Raw genomic sequence first — 25,290 nt, forward strand, 5'->3', positions numbered from 1 at the left:
TTTCTTCCATGATGAAGATCAGCCATGGAGTATATCTGAGGTGTATATCAGGGTGTGCTTCTTCCCCACATGAGAGCTGGGATGTCCAGCAACATTCATCTAGAAGACATTTCCCACACTTATTATTATTATACAGTATTTATAAAGTGCCAATAGTTGGCTCAGCGCTGTACATTACAAAGGGGGACACAACATGTGATAGAACAATACCAATACAATGCAAAACATGAGGGGATCGAGGGCCCTGCTCTTTCGAGCTTACAATGTAGGAGGGAGGGGATGGTGGCACAGGAGGAGATAGCTGTGGGGGATGGAGTGGTAGGAAGAGTGGAGGAGGTCGGCAAGTTAGCAGGGGGTAGGGTAGGCTTCCCTGAAGAGATGGGTTTTCAGGGTGCGCCTAAAGGAGAGGAGAGTAGGTGATAATCTGATGGGTTGGGGCAGGGAGTTCAGGAGGATGGGTGACACCCTGGAGAAGTCCTGGAGGCGGGCATGGGAGGAGGAGACCAGGGAACTAGAGAGAAGGAGGTCTTGTGAGGAGCGGAGTGTGCGTGTTGGGTGGTACTTGGATATTAGGTCAGTGATGTAGTTCGGGGCAGTATGGTGGACAGCTTTGTACGTCAGGGTTAGGATTTTGATCCGTTGCGCAATCAGAAGCCAGTGGAGGGATTGGCAGAGGGGGGTGGCGGAGACAGAGCGGTTGGAAAGGTGGATGAGTCTGGCAGCTGTATTCAGGATCGACTGAAGTGGGGATAGCCTGTGGTGAGGCAGGCCAGTGAGGGGGGAGTTGCAGTAGTCGAGTCGTGATATGATGAGGGAGTGGATGAGCTGTTTAGTGGTTTCTGGAGTTAGGAACGTGCGGATTTTGGCGATGTTGCAGAGGTGGAGTCTGCATGAGAGAAGGTGACCCACACAAATGCATGTTTAGAAACTCTGACCTATTAAAATGGATACATGCTTTATTAATAACATTAAAAAAATGTTGGCCTATAGAACTTAAAGCACTAATACACCTCCAGGGTTGTGTGGGACCCCTGATGTACAGGAAGACAGGACTTCAGAGAGGAACATTTCCCTCACTCAGGACAGCAGAGTGGCTTCTCCCTCGTGTGAGATCTCTGATGTCTGTAAAGATTGGAGTTCTGTGAAAAACATTTCCCACACTCAGAACAAGAATATGGCTTCTCCCCTGTGTGACATCTCTTATGTTTGTAAAGATATCTGTTCTGTGAAAAACATTTTCCGCACTCAGGACAGGAATATGGCTTCTCCCCCGTGTGAGATCTCTGATGTGTGTGAAGACGGGACTTCATTGAAAAACATTGCCCGCACTCAGGACAAGAATAGAGCTTCTCCCCCTTGTGAGATCTCTCATGTTTATGAAGAAGGAACTGCCGCACAAAACATTTCCCACACTCAGGACAGGAATATGGCTTCTCCACTGTGTGTGATCTCTGATGTGTGTGAAGATTGGATATCTGTGAAAAACATTTCCTGCACTCAGGACAGGAATACGGCTTCTCCCCCGTGTGAGATCTCTGATGATTATGGAGTTTGTACTTCTCTAAAAAACATTTCCCACACTCAGAACAGAAAAATAACTTCTCCCCCGTGTGAGATCTCTGATGTCTGCAAAGACTGGACTTCACTGAAAAACATTTCCCACACTCAGGACAAGAATACGGCTTCTCCCCCGTGTGAGATCTTTCATGCACCTTAAGCTCTGATTTATGCCAGAAACCCTTCCCACACTCAGAACAGGAATGTGGCTTCTCCCCCGTGTGAGATCGTTGATGTGTGTAAAGATTGGACTTCACTGAAAAACATTTCCCGCACTCAGGACAGGAATAGGGCTTCTCCCCTGTGTGAGATCTTTCATGCACATTAAGCTCTGATTTATGCCAAAAACCCTTCCCACACTCAGGACAGGAATACGGCTTCTCCCCCGTGTGGGATCTTTGATGTGTGTAAAGATTGAACTTCACTGAAAAACATTTCCCACACACAGGACAGGAATACGGCTTCTCCCCCGTATGAGATCTCTGATGACTATGAAGCTTGGACTTCACTGAAAAACATTTCCCGCACTCAGAACAGGAATACGGCTTCTCCCCCCTGTGAGATCTTTCATGCACATTAAGCTCTGATTTATGCCGGAAACCCTTCCCACACTCAGAACAGAAAAATAGCTTCTCCCCCGTGTGAGATCTCTGATGTGTGTAAAGATTGGACTTCAATGAAAAACATTTCCCACACTCAGGACAGGAATACGGCTTCTCCCCTGTGTGAGATCTCTGATGTCTGTAAAGATTGGACTTCAGTGAAAAACATTTCCCGCACTCAGGGCAGGAATATGGCTTCTCCCCTGTGTGAGTTATTTTATGCCTATTAAGACCAGATTTATAAAGGAACCTCTTCCCGCACTCAGTACAGGAGAAGCTCTTCCCTGTTGGAAGGCCGGCCCGGTCCTGCACAGTCTGAGGTTCCTCAGGATACGAGGAATCCGATGGTCCATCTACACTGGGTGGTGCCGGATGGACATTGGAGGGAGTCGGGTTTTCTCCTGGACTATACTGTGTGATGTCCTCATCTTCTACTTTCCAGTCTGGAGACAAAGTGAGACAATCCTCGGAGGTTTTCCTCATCTCCCGGCCATGGACTAAAATACAAAGACAAAGAGGATTACTAGACAGGAGCTGATTGGTTCCCCCAAACCAGGACTCCGCCCACATCAGGCAGCTTGGTCTCTGAGGAGCTTACAATTCCACCCTCAAGGGAACTAGGAAATGGCTCCTCTGATCTCCTACCAGGTCATTTCTTTATTCATGGACCTTAGTCAGAGAGTGAGGAAACAACCAGAACTGTCTTTTATAGGAGGGACAGTGATGAGGGGATTATAGGACGAGGGTCCCCACCCCCTCTATCACTCATCGCCATCTTCCCAACACAAGAAGTACTGCACTTCCTTATTTAGTCCATGATTTAGTCATGAAGAACAGCGGGGCTGAGCCCCACCAGAGGTCAGAGAGTGAGGATGGGGGGAGAACAACCAAGATGAAGACTGGACTGATCCTGAAGACCACCATCATTGGGGTATTGACTCCTCCCTCATTATCACTTTCTGTTTAAGGGTCCAAAGTTGGAGGATGTTATCACATTATTATCACCATGTAAAAGTCTGTGCTCCAATCACATCATCCGATATAAAATGTCCAGCTGGGAGGAAATGGGGGGAACATTAATATAATACATAAGGGGGGATATGATCTCCATGTATAATACATAAGGGGGGATATGATCTCCATGTATAATACATAAGGGGGGGGATATGATCTCCATGTATAATACATAAGGGGGGGATATGATCACCATGTATAATACATAAGGGGGGATATGATCTCCATGTATAATACATAAGGGGGGATATGATCTCCATGTATAATACATAAGGGGGGATATGATCTCCATGTATAATACATAAGGGGGGATATGATCTCCATGTATAATACATAAGGGGGGGGATATGATCTCCATGTATAATACATAAGGGGGGATATGATCTCCATGTATAATACATAAGGGGGATATGATCTCCATGTATAATACATAAGGGGGGGATATGATCTCCATGTATAATACATAAGGGGGGATATGATCTCCATGTATAATACATAAGGGGGGATATGATCACCACGTATAATACATAAGGGGGGATATGATCTCCATGTATAATACATAAGGGGGGATATGATCTCCATGTATAATACATAAGGGGGGATATGATCTCCATGTATAATACATAAGGGGGGATATGATCTCCATGTATAATACATAAGGGGGGATATGATCTCCATGTATAATACATAAGGGGAGATATGATCTCCATGTATAATACATAAGGGGGGATATGATCTCCATGTATAATACATAAGGGGGGATATGATCTCCATGTATAATACATAAGGGGGGATATGATCTCCATGTATATTACATAAGGGGGGATATGATCTCCATGTATAATACATAAGGGGGGATATGATCTCCATGTATAATACATAAGGGGGGATATGATCTCCATGTATAATACATAAGGGGGGGATATGATCTCCATGTATAATACATAAGGGGGGGATATGATCTCCATGTATAATACATAAGGGGGATATGACCTCCATGTATAATACATAAGGGGGATATGATCTCCATGTATAATACATAAGGGGGGATATGATCTCCATGTATAATACATAAGGGGGATATGATCTCCATGTATAATACATAAGGGGGGGATATGATCACCATGTATAATACATAAGGGGGGATATGATCTCCATGTATAAAACATAAGGGGGGATATGATCTCCATGTATAATACATAAGGGGGATATGATCTCCATGTATAATACATAAGGGGGGGGATATGATGTCCATGTATAATACATAAGGGGGGATATGATCACCATGTATAATACATAAGGGGGATATGATCTCCATGTATAATACATAAGGGGGGGGATATGATGTCCATGTATAATACATAAGGGGGATATGATCTCCATGTATAATACATAAGGGGGATATGATCTCCATGTATAAAACATAAGGGGGGATATGATCTCCATGTATAATACATAAGGGGGATATGATCTCCATGTATAATACATAAGGGGGGATATGATCACCATGTATAATACATAAGGGGGGATATGATCTCCATGTATAATACATAAGGGGGGATATGATCTCCATGTATAATACATAAGGGGGGGATATGATCTCCATGTATAATACATAAGGGGGATATGATCTCCATGTATAATACATAAGGGGGGATATGATCTCCATGTATAATACATAAGGGGGGATATGATCTCCATGTATAATACATAAGGGGGGATATGATCTCCATGTATAATACATAAGGGGGGGATATGATCTCCATGTATAATACATAAGGGGGGATATGATCTCCATGTATAATACATAAGGGGGGATATGATCTCCATGTATAATACATAAGGGGGGATATGATCTCCATGTATAATACATAAGGGGGGGATATGATCTCCATGTATAATACATAAGGGGGGATATGATCTCCATGTATAATACATAAGGGGGATATGATCTCCATGTATAATACATAAGGGGGGATATGATCTCCATGTATAATACATAAGGGGGGATATGATCTCCATGTATAATACATAAGGGGGGGATATGATCTCCATGTATAATACATAAGGGGGGATTGCTGTAGGAAAGTCCTGGATCCTTTCTTGGATACACAGAATATAACTGGATATAACATTTATAGGGAAAGTTGATCCAGGGAATATCCGATTGCCTCTCGGGGGATCAGGAAGGAATTTTTCCCCTGCAGGAGGAGATCGGATCGTGCTTTTCTGGGTTTTTGCCTTCTGGTGGATCAGCTGTGGGTGTCGGATTATAACTTTTATTTTTATTGGTACAACTAGATGGATGTCTGTTTTCAGCCAGACTAACTATGTAACTATGTAGGTCCCACACCGCTGCCTCCCATCTCCTGAGACTGCACTCAGTGACTTGGGTCTGAGACACTACAGACATATCCCTCCACCCGGCACAGCCAGCAGATAACAGAGAAGGTCCCCTGGAAGAGTCAGGCACAAGGCAGGAGACCCCAGTCACATGTCCTGGGTGCCTACATTATGCAATGCTTATAGGAAAAATCTACATTTTGCTGCCAGCTGAACCCCAGAACCTCCATAAATCCAGTCTAGAGACATAAATTGTGTCTGCAGCACAGAGAAGGAAGATTATCCGAGAGAAATCCAGGAATACAGGACGGGGAACACAGCTCAGGAAAGTGACCAGGGGATTACAGGCTGATATCACCCAGTCCCCGCCCTACTCTGGACCAATCAGTGAGCAGTATGGGTGGAGGAATGGATTTAGTGTTCATGACCCACCTGTGCTGATCTCTGTAGGAGTGTCCTCCTCTATAAATGTCCCCGTTATTCCATCCTCCTCCATAGACTGCTGATCATCCCTCACATACGCCTCTTCTTCTTCTGCTTTCACCTCAAATTCTATATCGATTGGATCTCCACTCTAAATCAAGGAAATGAGAGAAAATATCATCTGTAAAATATAAGGTCACATACACTTCCACATATCATCTCCACAAGTCCATGTTCTAGATGCTCAATCCCACCAACCTTGCAACAATGAGGGATGGTGTGACCTTCCTGTGTGGAATCCCGGGAATACAGAGGACGGGGACATCTCTCTGGTGGGTTCCCATGACAGGATCCATCTGTAGGAAACACACACACTGACTGAATCCATTGTTTCTATGTGTTTATCAGATGATGGGGGATCTAGGTGGATCCTCCGTACTGCTCTCTCCTTTACAATAAAGTCTCCTCTTACCCGGTGATGTGAGGGGCGGCTGATTGTCCATCATGACGTCCTTGTAGAGATCCTTGTGTCCTTCTAAATACTCCCACTCCTCCATGGAGAAATAGACAGTGACACCCTGACACCTTATAGGAACCTGACACACACAATGATACAGTCACCATCCAGACACATCCCTTGTCTGTTACTGGAGAATGTCCCAGAATTCCCGGCACCGCTCACCTCTCCTGTCAGCAGCTCCATCATCTTCTTGGTGACTTCTAGAATCTTCTGTGTCTTCTGTCTTGTAGGGATCAGGGATGGAGGTGGGGGGATGGTGATGGGATTCTGGATTCTCGAGGATCTTGTGGTCATACGATGAGATCTCCTTCTGGTGTCATTGTCGGTAGATTTCTTCATGACTCCTGTACAGTTCTGTGTGATACAAAGATAAATCTCACTCTCCCATAATCCCTCACTTCTATGGTCAGCTCTAGATTTATTCTCCAGGGATTGGCCACAATGTGCCGACTCAGCAAAGGACAGACATCTCCATCCAATGATATGATGACAATGGAGTCAGATTTATAGCTCCTTCTAGAAGTCATATAATAGAGTCACTAATGGTTTACTAGTAAGGCTCACTGACCCACCAGGAAATGTCACCCATGGATTTAGTGGTCAGTGGGCGTGGCATGCTGGTAATCATGGGTCTCACTGATTGGACTAAAGCTGAGATTGTTCTCTTCTATAACCAATGCCGCCATCTTGTGCTATAACCAAATCTCATAGAGTCCGGACACTTTATGTATTCATAGTACTTGTGTGGATGTCGTTATTGATTACAGAACATCAGAAGACTTCAAGTGACTCTGAATCCCTCCCAGTGTACAGCCCAGTCAGATTTAACCCCTTCATTACACTCACCTCTCCAGTCAGCAGGCTGAGGATCTCCAGGCTGAGCTTCAATATCGTCTCATTCCGGGGAAATTCCTTCCTTACAATCTTCACAAAACCCAAAGTCTGCTGATTGTCCATCATGACGTCCTTGTAGAGATCCTTGTGTCCTTCTAAATACTCCCACTCCTCCATGGAGAAATAGACAGTGACACCCTGACACCTTATAGGAACCTGACACACACAATGATACAGTCACCATCCAGACACATCCCTTGTCTGTTACTGGAGAATGTCCCAGAATTCCTGGCACCGCTCACCTCTCCTGTCAGCTGATGGACCATCATGGTGGTCAGTTCCAGAATCTTCTGCTCTTTCTCCCTCTCAGGTATCAGAAAATGAGATGGAGGCACCATGGTGAGGCTCTGGGTTCTGCTCCATCCTCCTGAGATTGGCTCCCCACTAGACTTCTTCTTTACAACATAATCCTACAGATCAGGAGACAAATAAAACAATATCAACCACCTGACATCATCTAAATGTGTGCAAAAATAAAATGGTCTATTGACCAGAATAGACAAGAGTGATGTCATGTGACCTCCCAGAATCCTCCTCGCCTCTCCGGTCAGGTCTGTGTTTATTAATAGAGATGAGTGAAGTCATGTGACCTCTCAGAATCCTCCTCACCTCTCCGGTCAGGTCTGTGTTTTTTTAATAGAGATGAGAGTGACGTCATGTGACCTCCCAGAATCCTCCTCACCTCTCCGGTCAGCAGGTAGATGATCTCCAGGGTGAGGTTTAGTATCTTCTCAGTCATGTGACTCCGGTCCTCCTCCATCCTCATTGGTGTCATCATGTGATCTATACAGGTCTCCTTGTAGATGGATAACTTTGGGAAATGAAAGTAAGAATGATTTGGATGGTATTGGTCACACAATAATAGGATGTGGATGTGAGGGGGGAATAGGAGGGTTGATGGACATTGAAGAACTACTCCCCCCATGGGAAGACATTTTGTTTGGACTGTTTAGTGTTTACTACAATTTTGAGGTCCGGGGCCCCTTTTCTCTGTTGGGTTTGTTTGGTCTCTGAACTGGTTTTGATGAGTATTAGATCTGCAGACAAGGAATGATAAATCTGATCCTTCCTATGACTAGTTTGCTCTGAGGCAGTGCTGTGAGGTCAATGTCGGCTCATCATGCAGGGATGGTCACTTTACATCACCCGACGCCCGGGACATGTAGTTCTGGGGGCCGGGCAAGTATTGTGTTTAATCTTTATCCCTGCTGAGGGCAAGCCACAGGGCTCTCCTTTCAGATGCCAGCCTCTGCCACCCCGTGTGTGTGAACCTCTCCTGTACCTACTATGCTTCCCCGGCTCTGCTTGCCCATCTGTGGGCCCGGGTCAGCGGGTGTCGGTGGGTAGAGGGGATGCAGGAGAGCAGACATGTTCACTCCCTTCTTGTCCTGACCCAGAAGTGACGTTATGACAGATTTCCCGACCATCGAGGCCAGCAAAGAATGTAATGCGGTGCGATGTGCTCTACATTACATCCAATGGAGTACAGGGGAGACATTGGGGGTCTCAATAAAGAGAACCTGTCATCAAAAGTCACCAGAGGACTTTGTCCCCTTAAGTAAATTTTTTTTTTAATTGTAAAGAATTAAAGTTACAACCAAGTACATAACTCCTCCCTTTAAAAAATGTTGAGGTCCCCCCACCCCCACATATATGCACGCCCAAATGTAATTGCACACGCTGGAGCGCCTACACGTGATAACATTGATTGTGATACACGTTACATATCGCCGGTCACACCAGAATGAGAGGATAATTCTAGGAGCAGACCTCCTCCGTACTCCATACTGATGACCTAGAAGGGGCTATAAATGTGTCACCTATAGATAATACCGGGGACTAAAGGTTGTCACCATTTCAGCACACACAACTTAAGGTTTGACATGTTGGATATCTATTTACTCGCTGCAACCTCGGCTTTTATATTATTACAAATAAATGGGTCATTTATTGCTTTTTTGTGCCCTGAAATTAACTTAAGTGTATTTTTTACTGAAATTTGGCATAGACTTTGTGATAATATTTTGTGACATAAAAAATTGGAACTGCCGCTATTTTGTTCTCTAAAGTCTCTACTTGCAGAAAATCGATATTTTGGGGGTTTTGTGTCATCTTCAGGATAAAATAATTTTTTGAATGTGCAAAAAAGGCTCTGGGAGTGAAAGGGAGAAGGCAATCGGTTCTCATTACACTGCAAGGTCTCTCCCCTCCCTGCTAGTCCCCGGGTGCGGTGCTGGAGACAGGCGGGGGAGGGGAGGAGGAGATAAACAGCGCAATGTTACACATATTACACATTTAAGTTGCTATAAAGCCCCTTTCATTTTTTAAAGCCGAAAACATTCCTAAAAGAGCCTCAGATTTATATACATTTGTTGTAAATAGGAAATAACATCTTATTACCTCCTCTGCTGCCTCTTCCACCAACGTCTCCTCTGTACTTCTTCCCGCCTCACCTCTCATCTGGAACTTCCTGTCTGTGCTTGACATCACTTCCTGTCTGTACCTGACATCACTTTCTGCCTGTGTCTGACATCACTTCCTGTCTGTGCCTGACATCACTTCCTGTCTGTACCTGACATCACTTCCTGCCTGTGTCTGACATCACTTCCTGCCTGTGTCTGACATCACTTCCTGTCTGTACCTGACATCACTTCCTGTCTGCATTCCATAGAGACTTCCTGTCTGGGTAGAAGTGAGATCCCCACCTTGTGGAGTTCAGAGGAACTGCAGCCCCGAGATCCATCCCATAATCCCCCTTCCTGTATAATATGTACCTTACAGGGATACTACGGGAGATGAAACATTACTGAATAAAGGAAGAAGAAATAAATGTAACTCTTATGTAACCAACTGTTCAACAAACATCTCTTATTACATATAGAAAAGTCTTACAAACACAGAACACAAAATACAAATGTATAGCTAATGAGAGCGATCCCGCCAAACCTGATCCTTCTGGGGGGGACAATGCAAAAATATATATCAATCCACTCATAATGACATCATCTTCTGGGAGTGTCTGCACATCCATCCATTTCATACACATTTCACTGTCTCAGCAGATCTCCTGCAGCCTATTAGCACCCATTTCCCTCTCTATATCTCAGCAGATCTCCTGCAGCCTATTAGCACCCATTTCCCTCTCTATGTCTCGGCGGATCTCCTGCAGACTATTAGCTCCCATTTCCCTCTCTATATCTCAGCAGATCTCCTGCAGCCTATTAGCACCCATTTCCCTCTCTATGTCTAGGCAGATCTCCTGCAGCCTATTAGCACCCATTTCCCTCTCTATTTCTCAGCGGATCTCCTGCAGCCTATTAGCGCCCATTTCCCTTTCTACGTCTCAGCGGATCTCCTGCAGCCTATTAGCACCCATTTTGCTTTCTTTGTCTCGGCAGATCTCCTGCAGCCTATTAGCACCTACTTCCATCTCTATGTCTCAGCAGATCTCCTGCAGCCTATTAGCGCCCATTTCCCTTTCTACGTCTCAGCGGATCTCTTGCAGCCTATTAGCACCCATTTCCCTCTCTATGTCTCGGCAGATCTCCTGCAGCCTATTAGCTCCCATTTCCCTCTATGTCTCAGCAGATCTCCTGCAGCCTATTAGCACCCATTTCCCTCTCTATGTCTCAGCAGATCTCCTGCAGCCTATTAGCTCCCATTTCCCTCTCTATATCACACATTACAACAAGCAGTCACAAAGGTAAATGTAAAATAAAAGCAGAGAGGGAGAGAAGGCTGATAAAGCAGCTCATCGATGAGAGGTACATAAGAACATACAATGTCAATACAAAACAGTGACATGGCCATCAATCACAAACGATCGGAGCAGACAGATCGGTGTCATAGGTGTCCCGTGGGTCCTGAACTGCCTCCAGCGCAGGGACAGTAGCAGGGTGTAAAGCAGGTAGGTACTCCAACTTTCTCATTTCTGCTCTGACCTTCATCAGTGCCGGTAACATGGGGGACATAGAAGACAGCCAATGCATGGGAATGGTTCTCCTGGCTGCCCTCAGAATGTAGGTGGAAAGTTTCCTCGCACATTTAGAGAGACCCGAAAAGGTAGACCCAACAGAAAGTAAATGGGCTCAAAAGGGACAGGAGCCAGGAAAAGTAACCACAATGGGGTAAGGACCTCTAGCCTCAGTGGAGAGACAGGGTGACAGTTCTCAAATAGGTAAGGGGCGGGGATGATGTGCCCGGCTGGCCCCGCCCCATACCTATATAAGAAATGTCAGCTAGCCTCTTCTTCACAAGGCTGGAAGCCTCGGACGGGAGCCAAACTTTTTTTTTTCTTTTTTTGACGTTGGATCTACTTCGGGGGACATTGTTTTAATAAAGAACTTGTCAAAGACCCTGTACTGTGTTTTTTTTACACTACACTTTTTTTTTTTGTGAAGGAGTAGCGGGACCATGTACCGCAGACTCATTCACGTGGGGGGGGCCGGGATCTAGGTGCCCCCTTGTTAAAGGGGGCTTCCAGATTCTGATAAGCCCCCCACCTGCAGACCCCCACAACCACCGGCCAGGGTTGTGGGGAAGAGGCCCTTGTCCTCATCAACATGGGGACAAGGTGCTTTGGGGGGGAGCCCCAAAGCACCCCCCCATGTTGAGGGCATGTGGCCTGCTATGGTTCAGGAGGGGGGGCGCTCGCTCGTCCCCCCCCCTTTCGTGACCTGCCGGGCTGCATGCTCGGATAAGGGTCTGGTATGGATATTGAGGGGGACCCACGCTGTTTTTTTTTTTTAATTTCAGTGTGGAGTTCCCCCTTAATATCCATACCAGATCCGAAGGGCTTGGTACAGATGGGAGGGGGGACCCCACGCTGTTTTTTTCATTATTTATGCACTAAAGGGAATTATTTTACATTCAGCTGTCAGTGGGGAACCCCGCTGACAGCTGAAACATTAACACATGGCTGTCGCTCCTACAATCCCGCATGATATGTTATCAACTCATGCAGCATTTTAGTAGTGAAAACCAATGCAGCGCTCATGTTTCAGCTGTCGGCGGAGTTCCCCACTGACAGTTGATGTAAAAGTATTGCAGGGAATTATAGACAATTTTTTAAAAACCCAGTGTGGGGTCCCCCCTCTCATCCTTACCAAGCCCTTTGGGTCTGGTATGGATGTTAAGGGGTAACTCCACACCGAAATTAAAGAAAAAACAGCATGGGGTACCCCCCAAAATCCATAACACATACTTATCCGAGCATGCAGCCCGGCAGGTCAGGAAAGGGGGGGGGACGAGCGGGCGCCCCCCCCCTCCTGAACCATACCAGGCCACATGCCCATACCAAATTATTCAAACATTTGTAAACAGACCAATGAACTGAAATGGTTTGGCATTTGTACCCCAAATATGACGTTCCCCGAGGTGTTGGTAAACCGAGGTACGCCTGTATTAGTATTGCAATCCTTTGTATTGGGATACATAGAACCATCATACATGTGAATTGGCAACAAAGCACAACATTTGTGTCACATTGGAGATATCTGGCTAGTTACACTGACCTTGCCCAGGTACCTAAGATTGATTCACAGCACAGAAATACAGGCTGGGTTAGTGTTCAACAGCTCCGTGGATTAGTGGTTAGCACTGCTGCCTCACAACGCTAGGGTTGTTGGTTTGAATCCCAACCATGGCAATGAATTTGCATGATCTCCGTGTGACTACCCTAACATACATGTGCTGGTCGCAGCATCTCTGCTTTCTGTCTAAATGATCCCTAGAATGTGAATTAGAATGAGGCCTTGTCTGTTCAAACACCTTCAAAGCTGCAGCTTATGTGAATGTCATACAATGGGATGAGATAAGGGCCTGAATCACTAATAGATTTGATAATGATGGTTTATACTCCACCCCCCTTTGTGAAGGATTTGTCAAGCACAGAGCTGAGAGAGAGAGAGAGAGAGAGAGAGAGAAGAGCAAGCCAGTGAGACAAAGAAGAGTGAGCGAGAGATACATACAGAAGGGTGAGTGAGAGAGAAGAGTGAGCGAGAGATACATACTGAAGAGTGATAAAGAGAGACATACAGAAGAGTGAGTGAGAGAGAGAAAAGGCTTGGTTGGTGAATCCCGACGTCAAAATTGTTACAAATACTGGCGTGGATTTCCCCCAAATGCATAGCAGACCCTTATCCCAGCAGGCAGGTACCGCACGCCTTCAAAGATTTATTTCCTTTGTTGATTTTCCTGCTTCGCTCACACTATATGCAATTGAAAATTGCGCTAAAAGGTTGCCAATTTTACCATTTTCTAGAAAATTTCAAACTAGTTGTGATTTCAATTGTGTGTAGCATTGCGATTTCTATTGCTGTCTAGATGTGAAATTGCTACTAAATGGCCCCTTTGAAATCGTAAGTTCAACAAACAAATGGTGTATGTTACTCCCCTCACATTCACATTCATTATATCCAATATCATGTACGATGTCAATTCACAAATCGCACCTGAAATTGCACACCCTGGATGTGACTTGTCATGTGATTGGCATGGCCAGCAGCTTGCCCTTTGCATGGCAAATTGCACCCAATGTTACTGGGGGCCAACACCACTGTCACATGTAATCCGATGCGGCAATTGCCCAACTTACAGTGAAGTTGCACGAGTTCACAATCCAATTGGATGTGAACAGAGCCTACAGAGGCCAATAGGGTGTGACTTGGTCTACGATTTGCAAGTCGCCTGTCATGCCAATTGCATGGCAATCGCAAACAATGTTACTGGGGGCTACCCGGTCACATTAAAGCAGATTTCTAAGTGGTGTTATTGACACCACAGTCACATCATGTGACTTACAGTGAAGTCACATGATTTCAAAGTCGGGGTACATGGTGATTTCCAGTGCAATTTGCAAGACATCCGACACCGATCTCTCAGCAAATTGCATGAAAAGTAGTGTATTCATTACTCTATTATTACTTGCGGCTCCAACCAAGTTTGAACCACAACAATATGAACGCTCCAATAGCAGCTCATTGAGTGGGACTTGGCATGTGATTTGCACAACATGCAAGTTGTAAATCGTCTGCAAAGTCGCACCCTATTGTCTGCTATTAGAGCGACCACATGGGTGCGTTTCAAACACTGATTTCTATAGTAGTACATGTTCTACTTTAGTGGCAATTTGCATAGAGATCTGTGTCAGATGTCTTGAAAATTGCATTGAAATGGTCAACTTTACTCGAAGTCGCAGGATTTGTAAATCAGCTTTGCCCAGAGTGTAATGTTTGGTGATGTTTGATTTCTGGAGTGTTTTGCCAATTGATGGGAAATTCACCATACTAGTCAAATCGATTTGTCTTTTTCAGTATTGCATACAAGATGTGGTCATGTGACTGTCTTAACTCATGCGAGAATCTGGAGGGAATTGTGACCATAGTAGCAATAAAGGTTCCAATTGGGGTTCCCTTTCACATCCCTGCTCAATGTTCTGTTGTATGCTGCACACGTACATTTCACTGTATATTTCTTTCTGATTTGTGGGGCCTGTATACCAAGGGTTAATGCAGGTAGGAAGGGGATTCATCAGGTGCAAACACTTTCACTGACAGTGGTGGGTGTGGCCTTCATTGGGGGTGGGGCCTGTATACCAAGGGTTAATGCAGGTAGGAAGTGGATTCATCAGGTGCAAACACTTTCACTGACAGTGGTGGGTGTGGCTTCATTGGTTGTGGGGCCTTGTTTGGCGCTCCAAATGCACCCTAGCTTATATAAAGATGTGCAGTAGGGAGTGATTTGGCCTGTTACTAGGCCGGGTGGTTTGTGACTAAGTCCTTGCTTGTAGTGGTTTGGGGGGAAGAAGAGATTTTGTGCTGAATTGCCCCAGACACCACTCAGGCTGTGTTTGGAAGTGGGCTGGAAATGTTGGCATTTGTTTGGCCTTGTAAAGTGTGTTATTGTACAATGATTGTGCTTTTTCTCTTTGCATTGAAAGCCTCACACATGTCAATCGTTTTTTTTTTAAATATTTTCTGGTTTTATTTTGCTTGCTTATTTAGACTCCAATGCATTTTTCTGACAACCCTGCTGAGAAATGTATGTGTAGGGGATTTGTAGAGGTGGGAGGGGTTCATTTTTTTCACATCTGTCTTGTTCTATTGATATTTTGATCTGTAGCCTGTTTTGTGAATAGATATTCATACTAAGTGATTGTGTATGTAAATTTTATGGGCCAGAAAATGTTGCTTGATTCATCTTGCCCTTTGTTTCCTGCTATAACCGCTGAAAGCACAGTTCATTAGAAGCATCTTTAGATTGTAAGCTCTTATGAGCAGGAACGTTTTAGTTTAGCAACATCAATCCTGCAATGTTTTTGGGTGACACACAAAGAAATTGACTGTATCTACTTGTTGCTGTTGTCCAAATAAATGAAGATTTCTTTGATCAATTAAATTAGAGATGAGCGAATTATTCAAAAATTCGATTCGGCTGATTCGCCGAATTTGAGGAAGAAATTTGATTCGATGCGAATTTATTCGCTGCGAATTTAACTTATAAAAAGGGTTTCTAGGCTTCAGAGAGCCTTTATATTAGTGCAGAACACTGTACCTTTAATTTAAATGCCCTTGGAGATGAGGAAGGAGAAGGATGAGAAGAAGGAGAAGGAGAAGGATGAGAAGAAGGAGAAGGAGAAGGAGAAGGATGAGAAGAAGGAGAAGGAGAAGGATGAGAAGAAGGAGAAGGAGAAGGATGAGAAGAAGGAGAAGGATGAGAAGAAGGAGAAGGATGAGAAGAAGGATGAGAAGAAGGAGAAGGATGAGAAGAAGGATGAGAAGGATGAGAAGAAGGAGAAGGAGAAGGAGAAGGATGAGAAGAAGGAGAAGGAGAAGGATGAGAAGAAGGAGAAGGAGAAGGATGAGAAGAAGGAGAAGGATGAGAAGAAGGAGAAGGATGAGAAGAAGGAGAAGGAGAAGAAGAAGGAGAAGGAGAAGGAGAAGGATGAGAAGAAGGAGAAGGATGAGAAGAAGGAGAAGGATGAGAAGAAGGAGAAGGAGAAGGATGAGAAGAAGGAGAAGGATGAGAAGAAGGAGAAGGAGAAGGATGAGAAGAAGGAGAAGGATGAGAAGAAGGAGAAGGATGAGAAGAAGGATGAGAAGAAGGAGAAGGATGAGAAGAAGGATGAGAAGGATGAGAAGAAGAAGGATGAGAAGAAGAATAAGGATAAGAAGAAGGAGAAGGATGAGAAGAAGAAGAAGGATGAGAAGAAGAAGAAGGATGAGAAGAAGAAGAAGGATGAGAAGAAGGAGAAGGATGAGAAGAAGAAGAAGAATGAGAAGAAGAAGAAGGATGAGAAGAAGGAGAATTCCAAGCCGGCAAAAAGCTTGGAATTCTTCTTATTTTCATCCTACTTCTTCTTCTTCATCTTCTTCTTCTTCTGAGGATGAGGATGAGGATGAAGAAGAAGAAGAAGAAGTAGGATGAAAATAAGAAGAATTCCAAGCCGGCAAAAAGTGTATCTGCAGAGCTCCGCTATTTCTGACAGTTCTCTGACATTCACATTTACAGTGGTTGAAACATTGTATCTATTTGTTTCCATAAATGAAGAATAAAAACATCTGTATCCTAAATGGAAACAAATAGATACAATGTTTCAACCGCTGTAAATGTGAATGTCAGAGAACTGTCAGAAATAGCGGAGCTCTGCAGATACACTTTTTGCCGGCTGTAGAAGGGATGAAAATCGGACGATCGGGGAAAATTCGATTCGTGCATCCGAAGTTGGCTAATATTCGGATTCGGCACGAATCAAATTTTTCCTGAAATTCGAAACAAATTCCACTTCGCCTGGTTCGATTCTCTCATCTCTAAATTAAATGCTTGAACATTTTTTTTTTTTGGTGGTCATTTCATGTTCAATATATTAACATCGCTAACATTTACATTGTATACCTCTATAAGCTGCTGAAATGTAGCGTGTAACAGCGCACATATGTAAGTATGTCCCAACTGATCATTTAAAAACAAACCCTATTGCACCCCAAGATCATGTTAGGTACCAATGAATAGGACGTGTTCAATGTGCAGTGTGCTATTGGTGGTCTCAAATTGCAGTAACTGTCATAAACTAGGACCCGCTGGATGTTGATTTTGGGCCTTTGGCAACAAATATCTAATATCCAATGGTAACTAACAAATGGAATGAAAAACATAAATTTGTGAAAGCTAATATGCAGCATATGCACATAGAAATAGGCGATCGCGCACAAATAAAACGCTAAAAGCGGCAGTCAGCAAGGCGCACGAGCAGCTGTCTTTCCGGAAATGCGTCATCACGTGCGCACGCACCCGGAAGTGGTTGTGGATGAGAGTGGTTGGAGGTTTGTGGTGTTGTAATCTGTCTTTTATTTCATTTGCATTTGGACATGGCGAGATCGCAGTTCTCCACCGAGGAGATGATCCTCATTTGCATAGTAAGTGTGGTCATAACAGATGGGGAATTGCAGGATTGTGGGTGGGGCCTAGCAGAATGTCCCTTAGTACACATGCTACTTCCGGGTTATCTGTACATTGCTCCGGGGTATTGATGGCTCACTGATATTAACCACTTGCCTACCAGGCACTAATATCCCATTCCTTACAAGGCCACATTTCCGCTTTCTGTACTGTTGCACTTTGACAATTGCGCGGTCATGCAACATTGTACCCATAGGACATTTTTGTTCTTTTTTTCTCACAAATAGACCTTTCTTTGGGTGGAATTTACTTGCCACTGGGTGGTTTACTTTTTGCTCTTTAAGCAAAAAAAGAGGAAAAATTTACACAAAACAGTTTATTGGTTTCTAGTCTAAAATTTTGCAAACAGGGAATTTTTCACCTTCACTGATGTGCGTTGATGAGGCGGCACTGATAGCACTAATGAGGTGGCACGGGTAGGCGGCACTGATGATGGGTCATGATAGTCAGCACTGATAGGCCGCATTGCTGAACTGCACTGATGGGCACAGGTGGGTGGAACTGGTGGGGGGCACTGCTGGGCACCGATCATCAGTGCCCTAATGATTTGTGCCGACCCCCGCTCTGATAACTGCTGGTTCTCAACAGTACTTTCTCCACATTCTGACAGCGTGAGGAAAGTGTAGTCGAGAACCGGCAAGTGCATTTCCCGGGGATCAGCGTGTCATTGGACATGGCTGATCACATTGTAAAAAGCTGCTGTGATTGGCCTTTTAACACATCACGTGATCAGCTGTGTCCTAAGGACAGGAGAGCGTGTTCTGGGAGGACGTCATATGATGCCCTCCCAGAACTGGCCGGACGCAGTGTAGCCGTCATTCAGCTATCTGCGGTTGAAAACTAGTTAACCAGCTAGATCTTCATTTTTAATCTTTGCAGATATGTACATGTATACTGCGTATAATGCATTACAGTGTGCAATGTGTTGGTGTACATGGTATTACAGTGTGCAATGTGTTGGTGTACATGGAATTACAGTGTGCAATGTGTTGGTGTACATGGTATTACAGTGTGCAATGTGTTGGTGTACATGGTATTACAGTGTGCAATGTGTTGGTGTACATGGTATTACAGTGTGCAATGTGTTGGTGTACATGATATTACAGTGTGCAATGTGTTGGTGTACATGGAATTACAGTGTGCAATGTGTTGGTGTACATGGAATTACAGTGTGCAATGTGTTGGTGTACACGGTATTACAGTGTGCAATGTGTTGGTGTACATGGTATTACAGTGTGCAATGTGTTGGTGTACACGGTATTACAGTGTGCAATGTGTTGGTGTACATGATATTACAGTGTGCAATGTGTTGGTGTACGTGGTATTACAGTGTGCAATGTGTTGGTGTACGTGGTATTACAGTGTGCAATGTGTTGGTGTACGTGGTATTACAGTGTGCAATGTGTTGGTGTACGTGGTATTACAGTGTGCAATGTGTTGGTGTACGTGGTATTACAGTGTGCAATGTGTTGGTGTACGTGGTATTACAGTGTGCAATGTGTTGGTGTACATGGTATTACAGTGTGCAATGTGTTGGTGTACATGGTATTACAGTGTGCAATGTGTTGGTGTACATGATATTACAGTGTGCAATGTGTTGGTGTACATGGAATTACAGTGTGCAATGTGTTGGTGTACATGGAATTACAGTGTGCAATGTGTTGGTGTACACGGTATTACAGTGTGCAATGTGTTGGTGTACATGGTATTACAGTGTGCAATGTGTTGGTGTACACGGTATTACAGTGTGCAATGTGTTGGTGTACATGATATTACAGTGTGCAATGTGTTGGTGTACGTGGTATTACAGTGTGCAATGTGTTGGTGTACGTGGTATTACAGTGTGCAATGTGTTGGTGTACGTGGTATTACAGTGTGCAATGTGTTGGTGTACGTGGTATTACAGTGTGCAATGTGTTGGTGTACATGGTATTACAGTGTGCAATGTGTTGGTGTACATGATATTACAGTGTGCAATGTGTTGGTGTACATGGTATTACAGTGTGCAATGTGTTGGTGTACATGGTATTACAGTGTGCAATGTGTTGGTGTACACGGTATTACAGTGTGCAATGTGTTGGTGTACGTGGCATTACAGTGTGCAATGTGTTGGTGTACACGGTATTACAGTGTGCAATGTGTTGGTGTACGTGGTATTACAGTGTGCAATGTGTTGGTGTACACGGTATTACAGTGTGCAATGTGTTGGTGTACATGGTATTACAGTGTGCAATGTGTTGGTGTACATGATATTACAGTGTGCAATGTGTTGGTGTACATGGAATTACAGTGTGCAATGTGTTGGTGTACATGGAATTACAGTGTGCAATGTGTTGGTGTACACGGTATTACAGTGTGCAATGTGTTGGTGTACATGGTATTACAGTGTGCAATGTGTTGGTGTACACGGTATTACAGTGTGCAATGTGTTGGTGTACATGATATTACAGTGTGCAATGTGTTGGTGTACATGGAATTACAGTGTGCAATGTGTTGGTGTACATGGAATTACAGTGTGCAATGTGTTGGTGTACACGGTATTACAGTGTGCAATGTGTTGGTGTACATGGTATTACAGTGTGCAATGTGTTGGTGTACACGGTATTACAGTGTGCAATGTGTTGGTGTACATGATATTACAGTGTGCAATGTGTTGGTGTACGTGGTATTACAGTGTGCAATGTGTTGGTGTACGTGGTATTACAGTGTGCAATGTGTTGGTGTACGTGGTATTACAGTGTGCAATGTGTTGGTGTACGTGGTATTACAGTGTGCAATGTGTTGGTGTACATGGTATTACAGTGTGCAATGTGTTGGTGTACATGATATTACAGTGTGCAATGTGTTGGTGTACATGGTATTACAGTGTGCAATGTGTTGGTGTACATGGTATTACAGTGTGCAATGTGTTGGTGTACACGGTATTACAGTGTGCAATGTGTTGGTGTACGTGGCATTACAGTGTGCAATGTGTTGGTGTACACGGTATTACAGTGTGCAATGTGTTGGTGTACGTGGTATTACAGTGTGCAATGTGTTGGTGTACGTGGTATTACAGTGTGCAATGTGTTGGTGTACGTGGTATTACAGTGTGCAATGTGTTGGTGTACGTGGTATTACAGTGTGCAATGTGTTGGTGTACGTGGTATTACAGTGTGCAATGTGTTGGTGTACATGGTATTACAGTGTGCAATGTGTTGGTGTACATGGTATTACAGTGTGCAATGTGTTGGTGTACATGGTATTACAGTGTGCAATGTGTTGGTGTACATGGTATTACAGTGTGCAATGTGTTGGTGTACAGTGTATTACAGTGTGCAATGTGTTGGTGTACATGGTATTACAGTGTGCAATGTGTTGGTGTACATGGTATTACAGTGTGCAATGTGTTGGTGTACATGGAATTACAGTGTGCAATGTGTTGGTGTACATGGATTTACAGTGTGCAATGTGTTGGTGTACATGGTATTACAGTGTACAGTGCATTACAGTGTGCAATGTGTTGGTGTACATGGTATTACAGTGTGCAATGTGTTGGTGTACATGGTATTACAGTGTGCAATGTGTTGGTGTACATGGTATTACAGTGTGCAATGTGTTGGTGTACACGGTATTACAGTGTGCAATGTGTTGGTGTACATGGCATTACAGTGTGCAATGTGTTGGTGTACACGGTATTACAGTGTGCAATGTGTTGGTGTACATGGTATTACAGTGTGCAATGTGTTGGTGTACATGGTATTACAGTGTGCAATGTGTTGGTGTACATGGTATTACAGTGTGCAATGTGTGGGTGTACATGGTATTACAGTGTGCAATGTGTTGGTGTACATGGTATTACAGTGTGCAATGTGTGGGTGTACATGGTATTACAGTGTGCAATGTGTTGGTGTACACGGTATTACAGTGTGCAATGTGTTGGTGTATATGGTATTACAGTGTGCAATGTGTTGGTGTACGTGGTATTACAGTGTGCAATGTGTTGGTGTACATGGTATTACAGTGTGCAATGTGTTGGTGTACACGGTATTACAGTGTGCAATGTGTTGGTGTATATGGTATTACAGTGTGCAATGTGTTGGTGTACGTGGTATTACAGTGTGCAATGTGTTGGTGTGCATGGTATTACAGTGTGCAATGTGTTGGTGTACACGGTATTACAGTGTGCAATGTGTTGGTGTACACGGTATTACAGTGTGCAATGTGTTGGTGTACATGGTATTACAGTGTGCAATGTGTTGGTGTACACGGTATTACAGTGTGCAATGTGTTGGTGTACACGGTATTACAGTGTGCAATGTGTTGGTGTACATGGTATTACAGTGTGCAATGTGTTGGTGTACACGGTATTACAGTGTGCAATGTGTTGGTGTACACGGCATTACAGTGTGCAATGTGTTGGTGTACACGGTATTACAGTGTGCAATGTGTTGGTGTACACGGTATTACAGTGTGCAATGTGTTGGTGTACATGGTATTACAGTGTGCAATGTGTTGGTGTACATGGTATTACAGTGTGCAATGTGTGGGTGTACATGGTATTACAGTGTGCAATGTGTTGGTGTACATGGTATTACAGTGTGCAATGTGTTGGTGTACATGGAATTACAGTGTGCAATGTGTTGGTGTACATGGATTTACAGTGTGCAATGTGTTGGTGTACATGGTATTACAGTGTACAGTGCATTACAGTGTGCAATGTGTTGGTGTACATGGTATTACAGTGTGCAATGTGTTGGTGTACATGGTATTACAGTGTGCAATGTGTTGGTGTACATGGTATTACAGTGTGCAATGTGTTGGTGTACACGGTATTACAGTGTGCAATGTGTTGGTGTACATGGCATTACAGTGTGCAATGTGTTGGTGTACACGGTATTACAGTGTGCAATGTGTTGGTGTACATGGTATTACAGTGTGCAATGTGTTGGTGTACATGGTATTACTGTGTGCAATGTGTTGGTGTACATGATATTACAGTGTGCAATGTGTTGGTGTACATGGTATTACAGTGTGCAATGTGTTGATGTACATGGTATTACAGTGTGCAATGTGTTGGTGTACATGATATTACAGTGTGCAATGTGTTGGTGTACATGGTATTACAGTGTGCAATGTGTTGGTGTACATGGTATTACAGTGTGCAATGTGTTGGTGTACATGGTATTACAGTGTGCAATGTGTTGGTGTACATGGTATTACAGTGTGCAATGTGTTGGTGTACATGGTATTACAGTGTGCAATGTGTTGGTGTACACGGTATTACAGTGTGCAATGTGTTGGTGTACACGGTATTACAGTGTGCAATGTGTTGGTGTACATGGTATTACAGTGTGCAATGTGTTGGTGTACACGGTATTACAGTGTGCAATGTGTTGGTGTACATGGTATTACAGTGTGCAATGTGTTGGTGTACACGGTATTACAGTGTGCAATGTGTTGGTGTACATGGTATTACAGTGTGCAATGTGTTGGTGTACATGGTATTACAGTGTGCAATGTGTTGGTGTACATGGTATTACAGTGTGCAATGTGTTGGTGTACACGGTATTACAGTGTGCAATGTGTTGGTGTACACGGTATTACAGTGTGCAATGTGTTGGTGTACACGGTATTACAGTGTGCAATGTGTTGGTGTACATGGTATTACAGTGTGCAATGTGTTGGTGTACACGGTATTACAGTGTGCAATGTGTTGGTGTACATGGTATTACAGTGTGCAATGTGTTGGTGTACACGGTATTACAGTGTGCAATGTGTTGGTGTACATGGTATTACAGTGTGCAATGTGTTGGTGTACACGGTATTACAGTGTGCAATGTGTTGGTGTACATGGTATTACAGTGTGCAATGTGTTGGTGTACATGGTATTACAGTGTGCAATGTGTTGGTGTACACGGTATTACAGTGTGCAATGTGTTGGTGTACATGGTATTACAGTGTGCAATGTGTTGGTGTACACGGTATTACAGTGTGCAATGTGTTGGTGTACATGGTATTACAGTGTGCAATGTGTTGGTGTACATGGTATTACAGTGTGCAATGTGTTGGTGTACACGGTATTACAGTGTGCAATGTGTTGGTGTACACGGTATTACAGTGTGCAATGTGTTGGTGTACACGGTATTACAGTGTGCAATGTGTTGGTGTACACGGTATTACAGTCCGCAATGTGTTGGTGTACATGGTATTACAGTGTGCAATGTGTTGGTGTACACGGTATTACATTGTGCACAATAACGCATTTGACATTTTTAGAGTGCAATACATTAGTATGTAATGCAGGGGTCCTCAAACTACGGCCCGCGGGCCACAAGAGGCCCGCCAAGCACACTCATCCAGCCCGACGGCAGGGGACACCAAGTACAGGGGTGGGCAGGGGGCTGCTGTCTCTTACCTGGCTCCGGTCCCAGTCCCATGACAATCCAGTCCAGGATGCGCTGCTCCTTCACTCCAGCCGCTCCCTCACTCGGTGTTCGCGCTGCCGCTCAGCTCCGCCTCCTCACCGGTGATTGGGCACCAGTACTGTAGCTCAGGAAAGGCACACAGGCGGCCAATCACCGGCGAGGAGGCGGAGCCGAGCGGACCCGCAAAAATCAAGGGAGAGAAAGGCCGGAGTGAAGGAAAGAGGACAGCTGACCTCCCGGTAAGTGTGCCATGCAGATGGTACTTCTGCAACCAGGTATGCTGGAAAAGGGGCGGCTAGTTAAGTGTCATTGCTGTCAGTGGGAGGAATAGTGCCCCATCATTGGTGTCACTGATAATGATGAGGCACTATTCCTCCCCCCACTGACACCAACAATGGGGCACTATTCCTCCCCCCACTGACACCAACGATGGTGCACTATTCCTCCCACTGACACCAGCGATGGGGCACTATTCCTCCCACTGCCACCAATTGTGGGGCACTATTCCTCCCACTGACACCAATGATGGGGCACTATTCCTCCCACTGACACCAATTGTGGGGCACTATTCCTCCCACTGCCACCAATTGTGGGGCACTATTCCTCCCACTGACACCAATGATGGGGCACTATTCCTCCCACTGACACCAATTGTGGGGCACTATTCCTCCCACTGACACCAATTGTGGGGCACTATTCCTCCCACTGATACCAACGATGGGGCACTATTCCTCCCACTGACACCAATGATGGGGCACTATTCCTCCCACTGACACCAATGATGGGGCACTATTCCCCCCACTGACACCAATTATGGGGCACTATTCCTCCCACTGACACCAATGATGGGGCACTATTTCTCCCACTGACACCAATGATGGTGCACTATTCCTCCCACTGACACCAATGATGGGACACTATTCCTCCCACTGCCACCAATTGTGGGGCACTATTCCTCCCACTGACACCAATTGTGGGGCACTATTCCTCCCACTGATACCAACGATGGGGCACTATTCCTCCCACTGACACCAATGATGGGGCACTATTCCTCCCACTGACACCAATGATG

General features: G+C 44.5%; 1 protein-coding gene across 1 annotated transcript in view; it reads right to left on the reverse strand.

The window, feature by feature from the left end:
• Window positions 1–285: 285 nt before the first annotated feature.
• Window positions 286–25,290, reverse strand: part of LOC149462476 (uncharacterized) — a 51,912-nt gene continuing 26,907 nt past the window's right edge. The window contains exon 3 of the mRNA XM_089676808.1: window positions 286–2,382. Coding sequence (XP_089532934.1) covers window positions 1,074–2,382 — 1,309 coding nt within the window. The 3' untranslated portion in view covers window positions 286–1,073. The remainder of the gene's footprint in view (window positions 2,383–25,290) is intronic.

Source organism: Staurois parvus, unplaced genomic scaffold (assembly GCF_062004578.1).
Source record: "Staurois parvus isolate SC_StPar_1 unplaced genomic scaffold, SC_StPar_1.0 ptg000174l, whole genome shotgun sequence".
NCBI classification, from domain to species: domain Eukaryota; kingdom Metazoa; phylum Chordata; class Amphibia; order Anura; family Ranidae; genus Staurois; species Staurois parvus.